This window comes from Pleurodeles waltl, chromosome 4_1, assembly GCF_031143425.1.
Source record: "Pleurodeles waltl isolate 20211129_DDA chromosome 4_1, aPleWal1.hap1.20221129, whole genome shotgun sequence".
NCBI lineage: Eukaryota > Metazoa > Chordata > Amphibia > Caudata > Salamandridae > Pleurodeles > Pleurodeles waltl.
Window position 1 is genome coordinate 740,959,024 of NC_090442.1, and position 16,278 is coordinate 740,975,301.

General features: G+C 44.8%; 1 protein-coding gene across 1 annotated transcript in view; it reads right to left on the reverse strand.

Moving 5' to 3' along the window:
- Positions 1–16,278, reverse strand: part of SMO (smoothened, frizzled class receptor) — a 72,814-nt gene that overhangs the window by 28,367 nt on the left and 28,169 nt on the right. The window contains exons 5-8 of the mRNA XM_069229353.1: positions 5,343–5,562; positions 4,674–4,797; positions 3,938–4,030; positions 3,585–3,693 (exon numbers count right to left, since the gene is read on the reverse strand). Coding sequence (XP_069085454.1) covers positions 3,585–3,693; positions 3,938–4,030; positions 4,674–4,797; positions 5,343–5,562 — 546 coding nt within the window. The remainder of the gene's footprint in view (positions 1–3,584; positions 3,694–3,937; positions 4,031–4,673; positions 4,798–5,342; positions 5,563–16,278) is intronic.

Genomic DNA, 16,278 nt, shown 5'->3' on the forward strand with positions numbered 1-16,278 from the left:
CTCCCATTCGTCCTACAAGAACAGCAGAGCACATGCTGGTTACCTCCGGTTAGTGTTTATCTGAAGTTTCAATTTTGTCAGATGTTCTGACCTCCACTTATTTCAATGGGAAAGGTGAATAAACGTATGCTTAGAAATTTAGACATTTTAGCATTATGTGCTCCAGCTGATCAGACTGCAGAGCTCTCGTCTGCTGAACTTGCTACCTTTTCCTGAGTGTCTGATTTCTTTCACACTATTTTCATGTGGAAGTTCAGTCCATATATTGAAATGGCCTTTTTAGGTCTGGCATTAGCCACGATCATTAGATTTTAACAAAATCACAAGTCTAATATGCTTACTTATAGGGGCTTTAAGCCACCCTTTCTATCAATTGGTCTATTATTGTCATTCACATGTATTTTCTGCCCATTACAACATACAACATGGGGAAATGGGTAGGCTCACTTTAGTCACTGGCTAACTTGACACACAAAGCAGTTTCCTTGTGTGCCAGGGACTCGTGTGGCAATGTGATTAAAAAATATTTTTTCTTGTAGCCAATGTTTTTATTTTTATATTGATGAGGACCTGGCAGATTTCCCAACAATAAAATTAGCAAAAAACATAATAAAACAAATGAAGCCATGACAAAGACTAGCAGCCAGCACCAGACCTATTGACTTTGCTAATGCTTATTTTATGAAGGTAGCCACTTTGCTATTCACAAAACATATGTATACGCTCATAAAAATATTTACTGTAATTTACTAGTACACAACAGCTCTGTGTGCTGGGGGCCTTCCAGCACGGGGGTACAATAATACACAGGAGTGGGGTGGAAGATCGGGTGCTTTTACTCGTCAAGCTTAAGTTGGCCATGTGCTGGAAGTCTACTGAGGCTCCTCTAATGCGGTGAAGTGTTCCATGGCAGAAAGTGTGACTCGGATTTATTGCTGCGAGAGTGGCCACAAGAGCTAGACTGGAGGCCTGGGAGATTGAGCAGAAGTCATTCCTTGGGAATGTGGAAGAGAGACCCCCTCAGAGAAAGGTTTTGCTGTCAAGGTCAAGCTATAATTACTACACTAAATTAGGTGAAATGAGAGTATAAGTGGTAGTAATTCTGTAAAGAATATTGAGGGTGCCACCACATGGGAATCTGAAGGTTACAAGTATAGATTCTTTTAGGTCTGGAGCTGAACTAACATGCTGTTTTGTGTACAGAGTCTGTGCTTGCCAACTATGATGTATCTATAAAGGTGTGGGAGGGGATTCAGTTTGAACTGCGGGTAGTATACTGGGAAAATACCAATAAAATATGTTTTTAAAAAACATTATTTCCTACCTTTCTTTTATTAATGTAATCGATTCTGTGTTCAAAAACTACCAATTTAACTCACCCACGATTTAACCTACTATACCTTCCTCTCAAAATGTACGAAGGGGAAGGACAGAAACGTGACTCTCAGACAAATCACTCTTTATGGCCATGACATCTTGTTTCACTGGTGTCCACTGCAACTAACTGGAACGCATGAAGGATGTTCGTGCTGCGTCTAATAAGTCAGCTCATTGCATCAGATATCTGAAGGAGTCGTCCTAGGCGCATACCTCGTACCACCTGCCGTAATATTCTCCATCATAAAAACTCCAGCCATCTTCTATGAGACTATATGAGGTACTGGTTTAAGGATTCAATTATACCTATAAAATATACACCAGGATAACACAATACAGAGAGGTATCCTAAAGAGACAGAATAAATCATTCGAAGTATTAAAGCACCGTTGTCAACAGGAAAGCAGAATCTAGATAAAACATATATATATATTTTCATTTGCCAAAAAAAAAAAAAAAACTTCTGAAGAATATAATATAAAAAAAGGAATGATTGCCCATACTTTGAGGTAGGGACTTTCTTTCTACAGGGGAACTTATCTCTCGTTTAACTCCATGAATCCAAGTTACAGAGACCGAAGAAGACACAGGGAAAGTCAAGTGTAACTGATTTCAGAAAAGACACGGGAGTCAAATGTACCAGAGATCAGCAAAGACACAGAGGGGGTCATTCTGACCATGGCGGTAATTACCGCCATGGCGGAGGTCGCCGGTAGCACCGCCAACAGGCTGGCAGTGCACCGCTGGGCATTCTGACCGCGGCGGTTCAGCCGCGGCCAGAAACGGAAAGTCGGCGGTGTACCGCCGACTTTCCGCTGCCCGTCTGAATCCTCCATGGCGGCGGAGCGCGCTCCGCCGCCATGGGGATTCTGACACCCCCTACCGCCATCCTGTTCATGGCGGCTCTCCCGCCACGAACAGGATGGCGGTAGGGGGTGCCGCGGGGCCCCTGGGGGCCCCTGCCGTGCCCATGCCAATGGCATGGGCACGGCAGGGGCCCCCATAAGAGGGCCCCAAAAAGTATTTCAGTGTCTGCCCAGCAGATACTGAAATACGCGACGGGTGCAACTGCACCCGTCGCACCTTCCCACTCCTCCGGCTCAATTCTGAGCCGGCATCCTAGTGGGAAGGTTGATTTGCCCTGGGCTGGCGGGCGGTCTTTTGGCGGCCGCCCGCCAGCCCAGGGCAAATGTCAGAATCACCGCCGCGGTCTTTCGACCGCGGTGCGGTGTTCTGACGGCGGTACCTTGGCGGACGGCCTCCGCCGTCCGCCAAGGTCAGAATGACCCCCAGAGTCCTTTAGTGCATCGAGAGAGGAGAGACAGAGGCCCATAAACAAAGATGGTTGTGGTAAGGATTCATTTCCTAAAGCTATCCCACAATCACCATGTCTATGCTCATATGGAAGGCTTAGCAGTTACTTCAGGGTGAAAGGGAGGGGGGTTCTGGCACTTAAGACCAGTAAAAGAAAGAAAAGATTGCCTTGAGAGAATAACCAGATTGTTGGTACTGTAAGTGATTGAAGAGCATCTTGTTCACAAAGGGGGCGGATTCGAGAGTTATGTGACAGAGCAGAAAATAGCATGAACCCCGCTTTGGGCCTTCTTCACCTTAGGCAGGCGAAGGAGGTGTAGATATGCAGACCGGAGATGCCAAGCAGACATGCAAGGAAGGAACACTCACTGGATATATACAGGGCCAGGTCTGTAATAGGCTTGATGAGAAAAACACAATGCCAACACCCTTAATCAAGTGGACACTGCAAAATCTCACTGAAGATTCCCAACAACTCTCCTTCCTCTGCTCTTTGGTTAGGTTACTCCGCAGTACTAACAGTGCTTAATTTGTGCTTGTTGTTTCCGGTGCGAAGCACCAGCACTTATGTTTAAGGGTCGGCACTTATTTTTCTGCCTCAAGTTTTTTTGGGGAGCAAAAGACACATCTGGGAAAGACGGTGGAATCAAAAAATGCAAAAGCATCACAAGGGCGAAAGCAGAAAGCTGCAAGAATGAGCTGAAGGGCAGGGAGTGACTTTAAATTGATAAAAGAGGCTCGAGATGGCTTCAGGATTACGCTGCCTCAGTATTCCGGGCTCTCACATTTAACTGCATTAGCCGAGAATTTCAGAGGAGGGATTTGGGCACCTGCACGTTTTTATTTACAAATTAAACACGGAGTACTGAGCATGCTCCGACCAGCCCACTTACAGAACATATTCCCGGAAGCTGCGCTCCCACTCAGCCTGGTTGAAGAAGTCGTAGAAGTGGCAGCCAAATGTGATCAGCACAAAGCCAAAGGCGAGGAATCCAAAAATACCTGCAGGAGAGGAGGACAGCGTGTGAGCAGAACCCAACCCAAAATGGGGGGTTTCTTTATCAAGGAAAATACTGGTACTTTTCAACACGACAGCACTCTCCGGAAGCACACGCGCCGCTCCACACAAGCGCCACATAGTTTCACAAGCAGATGGGCACTGTAAGGGCAGGGGCACCTGGATTATGTTTTAACATTTCACAATAGAGTACTTTGGGTTTCTTTGATGCAGAAGCTGTGCACTTACCTAACCGTACCATGGTTTCATTAATTTTACTTGCGGCTTTTTCGCTCAGCAGCCCTGGGTGATTACTTTTTATGGAGAACAAGGTCATTACACCTAAAATACATAAATACACAAATAAATAAATACTCAAATGCCGTGACTCAGTGTGTTAGTATCCACGATAACATAAGTTATATTTCCATTTTGCAGGGTTCTATTTACTTTGAACTTTTCCCTCGTGTTACTTTCAGTTTCTTGAAGCGCCAAGTTAAAATTAAAGGGACAGTTTATGAAATATTATATCTGGTTAACCCCCTCAGGGCTGGAAACATTAGCAACAGACAAACATACTGAAATGGCAACTTTCAGTCCAAGTCACGACTCCTTCTTTGCTCGTGTTGGAAAAAACAATTGTGCAGACATGAATTCACTAAGTGCAGATGCAATTATACTCGGTTCACTGTGCATGACCCTCTTCTGTAGTACACACAGAGATTGGGCTTTCACAGAAAAACGCGCACTAAGGCACATAACAGGAGCACCCGTCGCTCACAAAGGCCTGTTTCTGTGCTTTCCCCTCCCTCGTGCAGTACACAATGGGGGCAATGCATATAGGGGGCAGATACAAGATATGGCGGAGCAAATTCACCCACGAAATATAACCTTAGAGCACCTAATGCTATTCATCGTGGCTATTTTGGAGATGATAACAGCTGCCGTATTTTGGAAAAGGTCAGCGATTGAAAAGTAACCCTACCTTTAATCAGGAAATAGCCTCCCACAATCAGCACTATGCCGATAGGAGCCAGAACGAAGCCTGCGCGGTAGCGGTAGTTTTTGTATCCAACGAAGCAGATCCCGCTGACAGAATCCCCATCCACCTGTACACGGCAAAAACAAAAGCGTTATCTATTTATTGATCTGCTGCATCCCCGTTAGACCACAATGTATTTATTTCCTACATGTCATCTACCCTCCCGACCCTTGACTTCATTGAGCCTGGGCTTCACTTCCGGTCTAACTGTGGAGAATGAGTCCGGCATGGTGATAATTTGCATTTCCATTTGCACAGTCTTGCATCACTAATTATCACCAACCAATAGAAGTGATAGAACGTTGCTGTATTTGAGGAGGCAGCTTGGTTAACTAACTCTCACCAACTAGTAGAAGTTCTAAAACGTTGCTTTATTTGAGGAGGTCGCTTGGGAACTTAGATGCATTGTGACATCATTCACAGGATGGCCCCTTTTAATACTGCAGTACTACCTTTTATGTTTGAGTAAACGATGAGCAATCTACCCCTAAAAGCTGACGTGGCTTCAAATCTCATGCAGGCTCAATAGCTTGACCTATGTTGATGACTAAAGAGCAGATCCAGCTCAGGTCACGCCACTGAAGATGGTTTATATGATGAAACTTTCTTTACCTGAGCAACAGCGAGGATTGCAACCGTGAGGACGAAAGGGATGGACCAGGTGACGAGGTGAAAGTAGGAGGTCCTTCCAGACAATGGCTGGTAGGTGGTGCCAAGCGCCTTGAATGAGGCATGCCAGGCATAGGTCAGCATAACAAACCAGATGACCCCGGACATCAGGGAGTAATAGACGATAACAAAGATGATGACACAAGAGAGGGTCTCGTTGGACCTGTGGAGAACAAATGAAATAATTATTGAACTTGGAGCTGCCCAATGCCTACATCACAACCCCTATACTCCATTCACAAACAAGGCAAGAGCATCAGCATTCGCCAATGCTTCCTCACTTGCATTTAACCACAGACTACTCTGTGACAATAGCATTTGTTGAATTTCGATTATCCAAGTGTTATCATCTATATGGGTTTTGGCACGTACCAACAAACACACACCTGGCCTTGTATTATACAAGGGGCGCACTGTGCCAGTTTGCACCATTGTGCACTTTTCAAAAGGTGCACCTGGCACAGACTGGGATAGTGCGCCCTACTATCCTCTTTTGGCCCCTTAGGCTAGGGAAAGACAGAGCGGCTACTTACAGATCACTTGTGTTTCCCAGTGCAGGCAGCAGCTGCATGCAGTTTATGAAGAGGATAAAGATCCCTTGCAGGCAGTAAGGGCCTGCACCTGTCTGGAGGGGAATGCCTAGAGTGGTCCATGGGACATGATTGCTCCCCTCCAGAGCGCTGCCTTCAGGTGGTGCAATGACAATGCACCACGTCTTTGCGGTGCACTGTCAGCGCACCTTCTGAAGGCCTGCTTGCTTCTATGCCTACATCCATAATAGAGAACAGGCGCAGATAAAAAGTGATTCCCTCATTTGCCTAAGGCCATGCCTCATGCAAACGAGGGAATGTCCTCTCAAGTTAGTACTTGTGGTATATGTGCGCTAGCTCTATCAGTATTACAGCAGGGCCGCTCAAGTGTCTGCAACCCCTTCTGTAATACTACAAAGCCCTGAGGGCACAAAAAACACATGTGCATGTCCCTTGTGTTGTGGGTACTATGTATAATACAGTCACGGAGCAGACTGTCCCTGAGAACTCACAAACTTGCACTGCCCAGGCGGAGGTCCATTCAGGAAAATACAGAGAGTCTGCGTCGAAGTCGCTGCGTGTTTCACAGTGCAGGCGGCAACTCACCTGCTCTTTATAGAGGTGACAAAGAATCCCCTGCGGGCAGGCACAGTGAGTGACTACACCTGCCTACAGGGGGATGTCTGGGGAGTCCATGGGTCCTACCTTCGCCCACCAGAGGTCTGCCCCTTTTCTGTTTATGCAGCTCCTAAAGGCCTGATTGCTTCTGCGCCCATGTCCCTAATAGGGCACAGAGGCAACGTGATTTCCTCATTTGCGTGGGGCCACTCACCCATGCAAATGAGGAACAGCCTTCTCAAGATAGTGCCAGTACTCTCAGTATTACAGAGGGACTGCAGAAGCATCTGAGACCCCCTTCTGTAATACCATGGTGCCACAAGCGGCACATAAATTCGGCGCTCATGCCTGTGTGCCACCTGGGCACGATGCGTAATATGGCCCCTCAAGTCCTCGACTGGATCATGATTACTGAAGCACTTGTTCTAGTCTTGGAGTCCCGTTCATGCTGTTTCCCTTCTTGATTACTTTGGTGGCTACCAGGCTGTGTTGGAGTATGTTTGCGGAGACATAAAACTGCGCACCTAAGCTAAACGGCTACACCACCAACGCACAGTCCTCACGATGTCTTCATGAGCAACATTACCATTGCTTTAAGGAGAGACCACAGAACCGGTCATTAGCCGCTTGAAGGACATGGGGCTAGTTCATATATTGTCAAAAGACCAAGTGAAAGCAACAAATATTCAGGAAGCACAATGCTGGAGAGAAATTAGGAGGAGACCAACCAAAGCGACTGCATGCTGCACGTGAGAGAATTGATTCAAAATCAACTTCCACAAACCAACTCGACAGCTCCGCTCCGACCAACTTGACAGCTCTGCTCCGCCGACCTCGCCCTCGCTACAGTCCCCCGCATCCAACGCACCACCTCCGGCGGCAGATCCTTCTCCCACCTCGCCGCCAAAATCTGGAACTCCCTCCCCACCAACCTATGTAAGATCCAGGACCTCCTCACCTTCAGAAAGCACCTCAAAACATGGCTTTTTCGAGCAGTAACGCCCCCCCAGCGCCTTGAGACCCTACCGAGTGATTCGTGCGCTTGAGAAATTTATTTGATTGATTAAACGGGAGCGGCTGCATCATTCTTGTCTGGGACCAACCCAGGTGATGGTGTAGTCTGGATGAACCAGAGATAGCATAATCCTGATGTGATCAACATGGGTGGCCTCGAAAATTGCTTAGTACTAGTCCTCACGCTCAGGGCAGCACGCACACTGGACATTAAATGTATTCATTTCCTTTACTAGTAATTTGGATTTCAGCATTTTCGGTCATTATCAATTGCTGATTAAGGCATCAAATTATTCTGCTTGGAAAACAGCTACTGACCAAGTAGACTAAAGCTCTGGATTTAGTTCATTTTTCGAATGATCTTGTTACAGACTACATGGAAGTTGGCCAGCAGGTGGTGCCAGAATACTGTTCATTGCGATTGTTGCGATAGTGACGATGAAAGTGCTCATACTCTTTCCACTCAGCAATATCCCAATAATTTTGGCTTGATTGTGGGTGGGAAAGAATACATTTTAGAAAGGATTGGGCAAACTACACTTCCTGTCTTATCACTTTACTTATGGAAGAGGGTGTATTCCCCAATACTGTCTGCACGTATGCTATTTATATTACCCTTAAACTATCAATTATCAACAATGCTCTATGCACATTAAAACAATAAAGAAACGCTCTTTGGGATGAAAGTAACAAAGAGTAAAATTCGTGACTGTAGATTGTGTCCATCATTTTGTTTCTCTTAATTTCCAAAGGGATCGCCTTGATTAAGATTGCACAATTCTTTGTAATGCTATTTGAGTTAATCCATACACAACGTTTACACTCTTTATGGATTAACGCAAATACTATCACATAGAAATGTGCAACCACAACCAAGCAATAGTGGGGATTACACATTCTCCCATAAGGAAACTGGAATCGCTCAGGTGGGTGGAGTCTCGGGGGTTTATCCATGAATTCTGGAAGGACTGGGATGCGGAGCTCGGCTAGTCATTTCTTATGCGAAGACCGCTAACGCCATCGGGCACCGTCAGCGAAATAAATAAATAAATATGTACCCATGAAGCTGGAGGTCTCTAGCTCAGGAGAGAGCGATGGGCATGCCAAATTGCCCTTTAGGCCCTGAAGACCTGCGGCCATTAGAAGCTGGAGCATTGTTCCAGGGACACGCATGAGGCCCTGGCAGAATCTTAGCTCTTTGTCATGAGTTAGACCGAGCTGCCTGTGGGGTTGGCTTCTGGTTGGCTAGGTGGTGCACCGTGTACCATGGCATGCAGTCTCTGCCACAGAGGTCAGAGATTAGACTTTTGCCATCCCATAATTTCAGGCCCAGTAATAAGTCTGGACTTTCAAAGCACGAGAATGTAGAATATACTCTAATTTTTATAACGGCCAGAAGGATGAAGATCAGAGGTTTGTTTGGGTTTCCTTATCGTTTGGTGTTTGTTTTTTTAAATATCCACCGAGTTTAACAATTTATATGTTGACAAAAATGGAGAAAAAAAATCTAAACTCACTTCTGTAATTATGGAATAAATATTGAACAAAAAAATAAAATAACACGTTAATTGTAATAAGGAATAAGAGTGAAAACACAACCATAACAGCATGAACATACAGACACTGAGGGGCATGGGGTGGTCCATTACCCCGGTCAAGGACATGACAATTATATAAATTATATTACCCCGGACGTTCAAAAAATCCATTAACGCGGACAGGTCTGGGGGCCTTAAACTATAAATGAGAAAGTCTATCTGGAATGATGTGAGAAGGCAAAGACGAGGAAGAAATGGAGGCTTAGACGACGCGAGTGGTAGAAGGAATTGTAGGACCGACAAGGAGAACACATCCTCTTACCTCTCCAGATTGCTTCTATGAACTATGCCTGTATCCTTGTAATCAAGAACTCTAGCTGAATTTAGCGACTGCATAAACATCAGACTTTTCCCTCTCTATATGCATGCTCGGAGGACGTCAGATATTGGTGCCGGGCTCAGGGGTTACACACTCCTTGACATTTGGGTTACCATGTATCCTCTTAAACTGGATGTGGCTGGTCCATTCTCTGTGGTTGACTGTTTAAATAATTCCACCTTCCAAACTGAGGTCTGTGGTGGACTGCTGTCGGATCTCAGTTCATTCTGAATTTAATGAGCATTGTTATGTTTCTGGAAGAACTCTCTTTTTAGCAGCCTGGAGTTACCCGTTTCTGAGGTCACAGTCGTACACTGCATTTATATTTTTACTTTCCCCCATCTAAGGGAGGACTACAGATATCAGACCTGAAAAGGTTACTCGCACGTGACAGTGGAAGGCTTGCAGCGTCTGTTTGGGGTAAGTGACATAATTTGGTTTAGTAATAAGATCTACCCGCATTTGAATAAAAAAATAAAATAAAAAAAAATTATTTAAAAAAAATCAGAAGTTCACCGAAAAAACAAAGGTTAAAGTGACGTCAAATTTAGGCATTGAAATAACATAAAAAGGTATTAAAAATCCATCAGATATACTTTAATGAGCTAACTATCTTGCACCCTCCATTTACTGCTTATGACCTCACAAATTACATCCCTATCATGACATATTAAATTACATAATTGATGACACTGTTGAGATCTCAAAATGACAACACTGATGACATCATTGATAACACCATAGTAACATACAACGTAGATTTACTCAGTGTACCGGTGTGGGGCCATAGCATAGGAAAAGTAAACACCTTGAAGGAATGAACGTTATATGGTGCACCATGTACAAATCACTAAAATCCAAAGTGCAAGTGTTAAACATGGTAAAGGCTGAGTGTACCTGATGTGAGGTGCAGGGGAATGTTTGAAAGTTGATTACGGCTTAAAGGCAAAGTCTGTTAAAAAAATTCTGTAAGAAAGGCCAGTGATACTGTTTACAACAGATTGTTCACCTGTTGATATCTGGGCATGTGCCCATATTAAATAGTGGTAATGCAGATTGTTAAATAATGTAGGGGTGTCTCACTTAGAGGTGTTTTATCTCAAGCTGGTGCTATAAGCATGGCTATAAGGTTGCGTGCCACTTTACCCATCTCAGGAATGTGTGCAGTGTATTTTAGTAAACTACGGAGGGTTCTCCATAGGACCTGGCAGAAGGGTCAATTTAGGGACAAATGTATGCCTGTCAACCTCTTGAGTTAAAATTGCTGGTCATGCAAAGTTTTTAAGAGGGTAATACCCTTAGGGTGAACAGAAAATTGGCCACAGGTGTAGTGTGTTGAATTACTTCAAGCCCACTAACTCTATAGGAGGATGTCACAATGATTGCATGAGGTCATCAGTCATCAATAATGTAATTTGTAATTTTTTCAGTAACAACATCAATGACATCATTTTACATGTCATGAGTGATGTAATATGTGAGGTAAGTGCATGGTGGAGGCACACGTTATAGTTAGCTCAGTAAACTGTAACTGGTGAATTTCAGTGTTTTAAAAAAAATGTTAGTTTTTATTGTATTTCAACACCCAACTATAACGTCACTTTTCAGTGAATTTATGATTTTTTTTTTAATGTAAGGGAAGATATTGTTACCGTACCCAACTATAGCACAACACTTGAATCTTAGGTTTTCTTCAGTGAATTTCTTTTAACCTTATCCTATTCAGCCAATTTTGCCACAGGCTCTGCATCAAACCCCACCTTTGGCAGCTAATAAACTGCACTGTGGTTCATCAGCAGTAAAGTGTGCGTCCTTTTATTTCAGAATGGTAGGAGTGTTCTGGTCATATATATAAACCAAAGGTGAATTTGATGTAGTTAGGATAGGAATAGTAATAATATGTTACTTCAAATTGAAAAAATCCTTAGAAATCTTAGAAATTCAGTGATTCATTCAGCCATGTGCATCAGAGGTTGAGCAGAGGGCCGGATGCCCAAATCCCATGGGCTCACATGGCTGAATATAAAGGGTGTCACTTTTAATAAGGAAGACCTACTGACTTTGTCAGCGGATCAGGATACCAAAATATAAAATGTGGGCCTACTGGCTTTAGGAAGGGGTTAGGATATCAACATAAACAAAGCGTATATATTGTCTTTGTCATAAAATCACCAAAATTTACAATTAAAGGTATGTTTGATTAATTAACCCCTTGCAATGACTAATAAAATTCATTGTCGTTAAAATAGTAATAAAGTTTTGTTAAAAAAGCATCAACATGTCTAAGGGGGTCATTGGCGGAGTGCGGCGGAAGCACCGCCAACAGGCTGGCGGTGCTTCCTTGGCGATTCTGACCGCGGCGGTAAAGCCGCGGTCGGAAAAGGGGAGCCGGCGGTTTCCCGCCAGTTTCCCGCTGGCCCAGGGAACCCGCCATGGCGGCGCTGCTTGCAGCACCGCCATGGGGATTCCAACCCCCTTACCGCCAGCCTGTTTCTGGCGGTGTCCACTGCCGGAACCAGGATGGCGGGAACGGGTGCCGTGGGGCCCCTGGGGGCCCCTGCACTGCCCATGCCACTGGCATGGGCAGTGCAGGGGCCCCCTAACAGGGCCCCACAAAGATTTTCACTGTCTGCTTAGCAGACAGTGAAAATCGCGACGGGTGCCACTGCACCCGTCGCACCCCTTCAACTCCGCCGGCTCCATTCCGAGCCGGCTTCATTGTTGAAGGGGCTGTCCCGCCGGGCCGGCCGGCGGTCTTCTGGCGGTCGCCCGCCAGCCCAGCGGGAAAGCCGGAATGACCGCCGCGGTCTTTTGACCGCGGTGCGGTCTTTCGGCGGGAACCGCTTGGCAGGCGGCGACCGCCGAGGTCAGAATGACCGCCTAAGTCTTTTATGAAAAATTTTCAAACTACAAAGTGCAGGCACAGAACCAACCACAGGGAGACTCTGCACTCCAGCTGAAGAGCATTGAGCTCCAGTTAGGAATTATTTAACCCATTGGGTGCCCAGGACGTAACAGTTACTTTCTCGTTTGCACCGCTTGGGTATGGGCACTTGGGGGGGGGGGGGGGGGTGGAGCGCTATCACTCCACCCGATGGCCTCCCAACCCACTCCCAAGGACAGGGATAGAAGGAGAATCGCTTCCCTTTCCACCCCTGCCCCCCTTGTGGTGTCTGATAACGTCAGCGCACAATCACGCGCTGACCTCATCAGAGGCTGCCCCTAGCACGCTGGAAGCGCAGCTTCCAGCGCGGATCGGAGGAGAAATGCAAAAGTCGTTCTCCTCCGATCACGTGGAGGGGGCGAGAGAGGCATTAAAGGAAAGGCTTTTTCTTTCCTTTGATGACTCTCTGCATTTCTGCTGCCTGATCGCGATGCAATCGGGCAGCAGAAATGCCCACTAGATACCAGAGAGTTTGTTTTGGTTTTAAATTTATGATTAGGGGAGCAGCCCCCTATTATAATTAGGCCGATCTTCCCCCCGGGGGGGGCAGAAACTGCTAGACACCACAAATCATTTTTTTGTTTACACATGGGGAGCGACCCCTTAGGGGGCAAGTTTATTTTAGGCCATTTCTGCCTCCCCTTGGGGGCAGATCAGCATATTTTAACTTGGCCGATCTGCCCCCAAGCGGGGCAGAAACCACTAGGCACCAGGGATTGTTTTTATTTTATTTTTACACAGAGAGCAACCCCTAAGGCAAGGGTCGCTCCCTTGGGGGGCAATTTTATTTTAGGCCATTCTTCCTAGACACTAGGGATTTTTTATTGTTTTGAGTCAATTTCATGCAAGGGGAGCGACCCCTTAGGCAAGGGTCTTTCCCCTGGGGGGAGGGGAATTTATTTTAGGCTTTTTCTGCCCCCCTTGGGGGCAGATCGGCCTATGTTTATTAGGTTGACCTGCCCCCAAGAGGGCCAGAAACCACTAGGCACCAGTTTTTTTTTTTTCACCAATTTCACGCAAGGGTCTCTGCCCTCGTGTTGCAAATTTATTTTAGGCCATGGGGCAGATCAGCCTATTTCTATTAGGCTTTTTCTATTGGTTTTACATTTGGACCATGAGAGCTTGTCTAACTCTCAAAATCATCCCACTTGGACTGGTGAGGGCTGCACTTTTTGTACTATGGGACGCTGCCATGTAGAAAAATCCACAAGACCTAGACACATCTGAAAACTAAACATCTGGATGAGTCCAAGGTGGTGTGCTTCACATGCACCCCACACCATTTCTTTACCCACAATGTCCTGCAAACCTCCAACTTTGCTGAAAATCACACAGTTTCCCCACATTTTTGTGATGGGACCTTCCGAAATCTGCAGGAGTCTACAAAATTCCTTACACCCAGCATTGTCCAATCTATACCGATAAAATTCTGCCCCACTTGTCAGTCTAAAAATGTTTTTTTTCAAACTGCCCTTTTGGACCCACTTTGGTCCCCCCTCAATTTCGACATGTTTTAGCTCTTCCCTGTCATAGGCACTTGACCCACAAATACACAAGTGAGGTATCATTTTTACTGGGAGACTGAGGGGAACGTTGGGTGGTAGGAAATTTGTCCCAGTGCGGTGATCCCACACAAAAATGAGATTTTTTTAATCTACATTTGAGGTTTGCTGAGGATTCTGGGTACGACAACACTGAGGGATCAACGCAAGTCACACCTCCCTGGACTCCCTCAGGTTTATAGTTTTTAGAAATGTTTGGGTTTGGTAGATTTCCCTATATGGCTGCTGAGCCCACGACCAAAAACACAGATGCCCCCGCAAAAACAGGTAGTTTGTATTTGATACTTTTGATGTGTCCACATAGTGTTTTGTGGCATTTCCTTTCGCTGGCACTAGGCCTACTGACACAAGTGAGGTACGATTTTTAATCGGGAGATTTGGGGGAACGCTGGGTGGAAGGAAGTTTGTGGCTCCTCTCAGATTCCAGAACTTTCTGTCACCGAATTGTGAGGAAAAAGCTTTTTTTTGGGACAAATTTTGAGGTTTGCAAAGGATTCTGGGTAACAGAACCTGGTGAGAGCCCCACAAGTCACCCATCCTGGATTCCCCTAGGTGGCTAGTTTTAAAAAATGCAAAGGTTTGGTAGGTTTCCCTGAGTTAGATGCCAAAATCCACACCTAGGCACTTCGCAAAAAACAAGTCAGATTTCAATGTAAAAATGTGACGTGTCCATGTTGCTTTTCCTGTCACAGGCACTAGGATTCCCCACGCAAGTGAGGTACCATGTTTATCGGGAGACTTTGGGGGAACACAGAACAGAAGAACAGTGTTATTGCCCCTTGTCTTTCTCAACATTTTTCCCTTGCAAATGTAAGACAGTGTGTAAAAAAGACGTCTATTTGAGAAATGCACTGAAATTCACATGCTAGTATGGGGACCCCAGAATTCAGAGATGTGCAAATAACCACTGCTTCTCAACACCTTATCTTGTGCCCATTTTGGAAATACAAAGCCTTCCTGGACACCTACTTTTCACTCTTTATACTTCAGCAAATTAATTGCTGTATACCCGCTATAGAATGAAAACCCACTGCAATGTGCAGCTCATTTACTGGCTCTGGGTACCTGGTGTTCTTGATGAATCCACAACCCCTATATATCCACGTAACCAGAAGAGTCCAGCAGACGTAACAGTATATTGCTTTAAAGAAAATCTGACATAGCAGGAACAATGGCTGTTTTTTTCACCTCAATTTCAATTTTTTTTTTTTATTTTACTGTCATTTTCTGTAGAATCTACACAAATGACCCCTCGGTGAATTCAGAATTTTGTCTACTTTTCAGAAATGTTTAGCTTTCCAGGATCCAGCATTAGCACCATACCCATTTCTGTCACTAACTAAGGAGGCTAACAGCAGAAAAAAATAGTATAAATGGGATATATCCCAGTAAAATGCCAAAATTGTGTTGAAAAATTTGGTTCTCTGATTCAAGTCTGCCTGTTCTTGAAAGCTGGGAAAATGGTGATTTTAGCACTGCAAACCCTATGTTGATGCCATTTTCAGGGAAAAACCACAAGCCTTCTCCTGCAGCCCTTTTTCCCATTTTTTTTTTTTTTTTTTTTTACAAAAGACTAACTCTACCAAACTTAATTACACCAGATCACAAAAAGAACCCTTTAAGGCACATGCTCTTGCTGCCTGCCAAATTTGGTGTACTTCCATTCAACCATTTGGGCTGTAGCTATATGAACTTTTCAGGAAGGTGCTGCAGGTGGATGAACATTTTTTTGGGAAAGTTTTGTGAAAATTTGTCAGACGGCGACAAAGTTATAAGCAAACTAAAAAAGCTTTCCCTATGGAAATGTGGTCATAACTATAACTACCCAGTGGCGACTGCCATGCGCTGTTTATTTCCACTGTTGAGATTGAAAATGGGCTATGACTCATTAGAGGCAAAGCCACAAGTAAGTCGAGCAGCCCCTCCCCTCCCTATGCTATGTATTTTTTCATATGTACTTTTTAACAAACGATATTTCACCAAAACAAGGATGTAAGGGTTCATTTTGTGCAGTATGGTGAAATCACACTAAAGAAATCCGTTGACTATCAGTTTATTTACTGAGTAAAGTAAGAGCTACATGCAAGGTGCGAGTCAGCCAAGAGTTTTTTCTTGTGTCAATTTTGCTGCACTATAGTAATAATTAAAAATGTAACCTTAGCACTATAGTAATAAACGTGTGAATGTGAGCTTATTAGTACTATTGCGCTAAAATTTGTTATCGGACCACATTTCTTTTCAATGCCAAAGCATAAATACATATGTGTATAGCTACATGATATGTACTAATTAAA